This window comes from Poecile atricapillus, chromosome W, assembly GCF_030490865.1.
Source record: "Poecile atricapillus isolate bPoeAtr1 chromosome W, bPoeAtr1.hap1, whole genome shotgun sequence".
NCBI classification, from domain to species: domain Eukaryota; kingdom Metazoa; phylum Chordata; class Aves; order Passeriformes; family Paridae; genus Poecile; species Poecile atricapillus.
In genome coordinates this window covers 62,008,140-62,014,139 of record NC_081288.1, presented here as the reverse complement: position 1 = coordinate 62,014,139, position 6,000 = coordinate 62,008,140, and the positions used below count along the sequence as shown (strand labels likewise).

General features: G+C 47.6%; 1 protein-coding gene across 2 annotated transcripts in view; it reads left to right on the top strand.

The window, feature by feature from the left end:
* Positions 1 to 235: 235 nt before the first annotated feature.
* The window catches only part of LOC131591993 (proton myo-inositol cotransporter-like), a 148,226-nt gene continuing 142,461 nt past the window's right edge, over positions 236 to 6,000 (top strand). For both annotated transcript variants that reach the window (XM_058863178.1, XM_058863176.1), the window contains exon 1: positions 236 to 1,115. In XM_058863178.1, coding sequence (XP_058719161.1) covers positions 569 to 1,115 — 547 coding nt within the window. In that variant the 5' untranslated portion in view covers positions 236 to 568. The remainder of the gene's footprint in view (positions 1,116 to 6,000) is intronic.

The window sequence follows — 6,000 nt, the reverse complement described above, 5'->3', positions numbered from 1 at the left end:
GGGAACCGCGCGGGCAGCCCCAGCCGGCGCCCCCTTCCACCTCATGTCGGCGGGGGCTGCCAGCAGGAACAGCTCCGCGGGCTCGGGGATCAGCCCGGGGGCTTGCATGGCGCCCACCCACCCAGGGCTTCCTTCCTGGCTTCCATCCCGACTTCCTTCCCAGCCCCAGCGAACACCGCCAGCCCCGCCGCCCGCCCGCGAGTGAGCGCGGCGGGGTCGCTCGGTGCGCAGGCGCTCCGGGCCGCGCCTGCCCCGTACCGCGCACGGCGGGGGGGCGGCCGAGCCCGCCCCCTGCGCCCGCCGGGCCGCGCTCGCCGCTGTCCCCGCCTGCCTCCGCCTCCAGCTCCGCCCGGGCGCTGGGAGCGGCGGCAACTTCCCCTCAAGTCCGCCCGGCGGCTGGGGGACGATGCGACCCAGCTGAGCGCGGCCCGAGAGGGGCGGGCGCGCCGAGGAGAGGCAGCGTCGGCAGCAGCGGCAGCCCCGCCGCCCTAGTCTGAGTAGCCCGGCAGCCGCCCGCCTCAGCCCCCTGCCCTTCCCCGGTCGGGGCGGGAGCCGCCGCGGCCGTCCCATGTCCCGCAAGGCCAGCGATAATGTGGAATACACGCTGCGGAGCCTGAGCAACCTGATGGGCGAGAAGAGGCGGCGGCAGGCGGACGGGGCCGCCGGCTCGGGCGCGGCGGCGGGCGAGCGGAGCCTCATCGCCGCCGAGTCCTGTTCCAGCCTCAACAGCGCGGCGTCGGGCGGAGAGCTGGAGCGGGCGGCGCGGCGCCAGTTCCAGCAGGACGAGACCCCCGGCTTCGTCTACGTGGTGTCGGTCTTCTCCGCCCTGGGGGGCTTCCTCTTCGGCTACGACACCGGCGTGGTGTCGGGGGCCCTGCTCCTCCTCAAGAGGGAGCTCAACCTGGACGCGCTCTGGCAGGAGCTGCTCGTCTCCAGCACGGTGGGCGCCGCCGCCCTGTCCGCCCTGGCCGGCGGCGTCCTGAACGGGCTGTGCGGCCGGCGGCCCTGCATCCTGCTGGCCAGCGGCCTCTTCACGGCGGGGTCCGGCGTGCTGGCCGCCGCCCGGGACAAGGAGACGCTGCTGGCGGGACGCGTGGTGGTGGGGCTGGGCATCGGTGAGTGCCACACTGCCCCGCCGGGCTCCCTCCCCCGCGGGGACCCAGCTCTTGCCCGGCAGGGACAGTGCTCCCCCGGGGCAGGTTTAACCGAGCCGGGAATCGCCTGTCCCTGCACGCCCGCAAACCCCATGCGGTGAAGCAGAAGGCGAAGTGGCCCCGGAGTGCCCGCGGTTGGGGAGCTGGCGAGGGGAACGCTTGGCTGAGCGAGGTCCGGGGTGGGGTCCCATGGCCATCGCAGCGCGGTGTGTGTGCTTGCCCTCGTCGATTTTATTACAGGTGGTGTGGTCCTGCCCCGTTGCTGGGAGAGTTGTCTGGTTTTTGTACGGGGAGAGTGGTCTCGCATCCTTTCAGTAGTTTCATCTTTAGGGTCGTCTGTCAGTGTCGACAGCGCACGCCGCAGGCTTTGCATTTGAAGGTTCTGGGAAGTCAGGGGCAAGGAGATCACGCCGGACTTTCTGAATTGTAAACACCTCTTTACTGGTTCCCCGCATAGTTTTTCTTGGGCACTAAAGGAATTCCTCTGGGGCAAAATGAGGTACTAATCTCCCTGGTCTGAAAAAGTTAACCCTTGCTTTGGAGTTCATTAATGACATAGTGAATGTGAATTGCTGCTCTTTGCCTTCCTATATAGGTTACAAGCAGTGGATTCTCATAAAACTTTATAGCTGTCCCAAAGAACTTGCAGGGCTGTTTCCTCTGACCTATGAGACTGGTTTCTGTGCCAACTATATCCTAAATATCCCTCAAATGTGGGTTGCGCTTCAGCTGCCATCCTATCTGGCAGTAATTGAATTGTACTCATCATCTTAAGATGGGCTGTATGAGGTTAATCAGAATCCTTGGACTATAGTTGCTATAATCTTGCTTCCCTTTCTATCTGAAAGCACAAGGATAAACTGAGAACTAAAACTGTTTTCCTCTGTGTAGCAAAGTTATGTTTCTTAGCCATTGGATAATTTTCTGAGTCCTCAGGCTTGTTATAGACACACTTTTTCTGATGCAAATCATGGCCTTATTAAGGAAGAGGAGTTAGTGAGTCATGATAAGGGCTGTCAGAAATAAAATTGACTCCATCCATGAAAGGGCTCATGCTGGTTTTCCCATACAGCAACATCTTCGGCTTGCAGTTTTCTTACCCCAAGTTGGGTGGTTCTCATTTATTTTTTTTAAATGCTACCTCTCTGTGTGTTTTTTGTTTAAGCAAGACTTCAGGCTGCAGAATGTTGATAATATTGGTCTTGAAGTTTAGGAGGCAAAACTGACTATGAGATTGAATGGATAATAGGAATTTTGATTCCTATTGATTGATGACAATATGTGGTACATATATTTAGTGGTAGATGCTAAAAATACCAAGTGTGATGTCTTTTTGTGTTTGTAAAGCTTGTGTTCCTTTACCGTAACTGGTTACAATGACAACTTCAGGGGGTGTAGAGAAATGAAATGGATGGATGGTTTGCTTGACTCCTCTGTGTGTGTTTTGGAGAGAGATATGTGGACATGTTGGAATTGTCTTACAGTGGTTCATATAAATGATACTCGAATTGTTGGAGAGATACGAGACTTGAGACTTAATATAATCAATATATAAACCACAGAAATGAAAACTAGGAGCCCTACATCTCTTGTGTGCCCTGGGGATAGCAATCTCTCTTTAGCCTCTGTCCACATGAGGGGCAGAGGTGGTTGTTCTGCTGAGACTCTGGAGAGCTGAAGAAATGAGAAATATCCTGAGGATTTTGGAGCATAAAGACACTAATTTATATTTTAAAAATGTGTTGCTTTCTCTCTTTTTTTTTTTTTTTTTTTCATAAATCACAGACTGCTCTTCTTTATGTGATGTAGTTTAGGGCCTGAAACAAGGCTTTACCTCAGATTGCCATGACTGAAGCATGACAAGAGACTCCAGGAATTGCAGAGTCCAATCCTAACACAGTTTGTTTTACAAAAGAAAAAAACTGTTGTGGTTCAAAGCTGTTCTCATATAGCAAACTGGAGCAGTCTCTGCATTAAATCCCCCACCAGAGGGAGCCTGGATAATTTCATGAAGGCATTAGAAATTGGTGGAAGTTTTTTTTCTTCCCTTTCATTTTTTGGAGACTTCTCATTATCATTTTACTGCCCAAAGTGAGCCAGAACTTCCTAGTGTTGGTGTAAGATGTGTGTTCAGTAATGTGACACTTCAGTGATAGTACAAAATGCTAAAATGTGAGTGTGCAGTGGTGTAGTGTTACAAATGCTTTCCTACCTGAAAACCAGTAAAAACTTCTTAACTGTGTAGAATATTATACATGTCTTAGATTTCTTTCCTATAGCACTCTGCAAATTACCCATCAAGAGATCTACTCTAGATACATGTGGGATTTTTTACATTTACTGAATGAATGACTGTGTTATGATCAGTACTGTGGTGCTGTAAAAGCTGATATGGCGATGTTCCTTCTGCCCTTGCTGGTGCAGGGTAGATCAGTGTTAATTTTGACTGTGAGAAAATGGCTGTTTTTCTTGTGACTGTGATTTATAAAGGAATACAGTTAAACTTTCAAGGATGAAAACCACAGGATATATGCTGAAATGAGGAACATCTCTCATTTGTCTGTCTTGTCCATTTTTTACCATTTTCCTTAGAGCTGTTTTGAAATGGAAAAATTCTCCTTTTTTCTACAGCCGTTACAGAATGAGGTGATTCTGGAAATAAAGACCTTCTCTCAAGGACAAGCCTAAATCCTCTTTTATTGCAAATGTTGAATAGATTTTTATGGTGGAAACTGTTCTGTTCCCTTTCTGTCCCTCTCCCCCGTAGTATTAATATGAAATATAGAAAATGCATAAAAATGGAAAACATGTTCAGCATGAGCTTAGAATTTCCTTAGATCTTTTCAGATCTGAATTTCAAAATACATAGCTCATGACAGTTCCAGACTAAACGGCTTAAGAACAAAGTTATGGCCATTATTCCTTCCCACTTGCCCATTTCTAAGCAATTCTGGTGTCCTGGACTCTTTAGGAATTTATCTGAGCCAAATGCCAGGAATGCAACACTTGGGCAGATGATATTCATTACAGCAAATGGGGGCAAAATCCAAACATTTAGGAATTTCAGTTGGATTGCATGTGCTTGGTAACACTTAGCATGAGCGTTGTTATGTAAAGAAGTCATTGGTACAAAGGATGTTTGGACCTTTGGCATCGGATAATGGTGAAGGCCTCCTCCTGTTGTCTTATGTTGGCTACTGTAGTTTGTTTGTTTGACAGGAAAGCTGGGTCCTTCATGTGGCTCATGTTTAGTCTGTCCCAAAGCCTGAGGTCAGGCCAGAACCGAAACACTAAAAGCAAGAACCAGGCATGACTGGAGATGAGAGTCATTTCTGCTGAAAACCTCCTGTCTTGAGAAGGAAGGCAAAGAGTGAGAAGAGTAATCGCTGGGATTAAACACAGCAGAGACTAGAAAGGATAATAATAAATAGCCATGTTTGCAAAATCACTTTTTTTTAATGCTGTAATCAGTCCAATGTCCTAATTTGCCTAAACCCATTGGCCATGGGTTGCCAACAGCTCACCTCTCTGCGATGGGAATATATTATCCTTCTGTCATCTGGGGATGCTGAAGATTTTAAGTTTACAGCTGGTGTAGCTGGTGTTGGCATGGTGCTTCAGGTAGTGAGGTGTTCAGGTTACTTTTTCAATAGCACTTACATACCACCTGTAGAAGGAAAGCAGTTTGGGCAGAGTTCAGGAAGTGACAGCATTAAGCTTTCTCCTCCATAGCTGATCTCTGGATGTACAATCTTTAGCTGGATTATTAGATACTCCTGTCTTGTTTGGCATGCAGAATAAATGATGCTCAATTATTGATAAGCTTTTCAGGGTTTTGTTTGCTTGCTGAATATGTGGCTTAGGCATTACTTAATGTACACATTACCCAAGTTGTCATGAAAGCAGAGTTACATAGGATTACAATATGTGCATGTTACTGAGTCTGCAGTGCAATGGGGATCTGCCAGGTTAGGTGCCTTATCTTCTCCTTGGCTACTGTCTTTTGTACATGCGGTATCTTCACAATGTAAGCCTACTGCTCATTGCTTGGTTTGTGCTCAAAATGTCTGTAGTATTTTTTTTTTTAAAGGCTATATTTGAATCTGACATATGTAGTGCTCCTGGTAGCATCGTTTGACTACATATGTAGGTCATTTTCTGAGCAGAGGAAACAAGATTGTACACAGAATTAGGCATGAGTGAAAAGCTCTGGCATATGGTTGTGGCTCCCCTGGTGGAGTTGGCTTCTATTGACAGTATAGTTCAATACCAAATGACAAAAATAACCAAATTTATCCAAAGGACTTGCATAATGTAGTACAAACTGTGTGATATTTAAAGTGGTTAAATAAAGGTCTGCCATATAATCTGGACTACTAGATATGCTGTGGAAATGCTAGAAAATAACTGGTATAACATGCCTATGAAAGATGAGGATATGTGTGCTGGTTATTATAATTATTTTTTTTAATTTTTTTTTTTTTTTTTTTTTTTTTTTTTGGAATACAACCGAGTTTTTACAGGTATTTTCCCATGTATTTTTATCTTGAAAAACCAGATTAATATTCTCATCCAACCTCAACAACTCAATATGGGAAGCTCTGAAGCTTCAGTCTGTTTTTATCACTGAGTGTCAACCAGCTTTTTTTAAAGGAGTTTACACCTTGGTACATTTTGGAGTCACCCTCAACCCCCAGATATGCTGTGTTGCTTCTGACAGATGCTTGTAATTTTCACTCCAGTGGTTCATAGGCTATTTTTACCTCTGGAGACAGTGGTTTGTTGGTATAAGCTGGCAGTAGAGGGATGGAGGGGGTTGGAGAGACAAATTTCTGGGTTGTTGCAA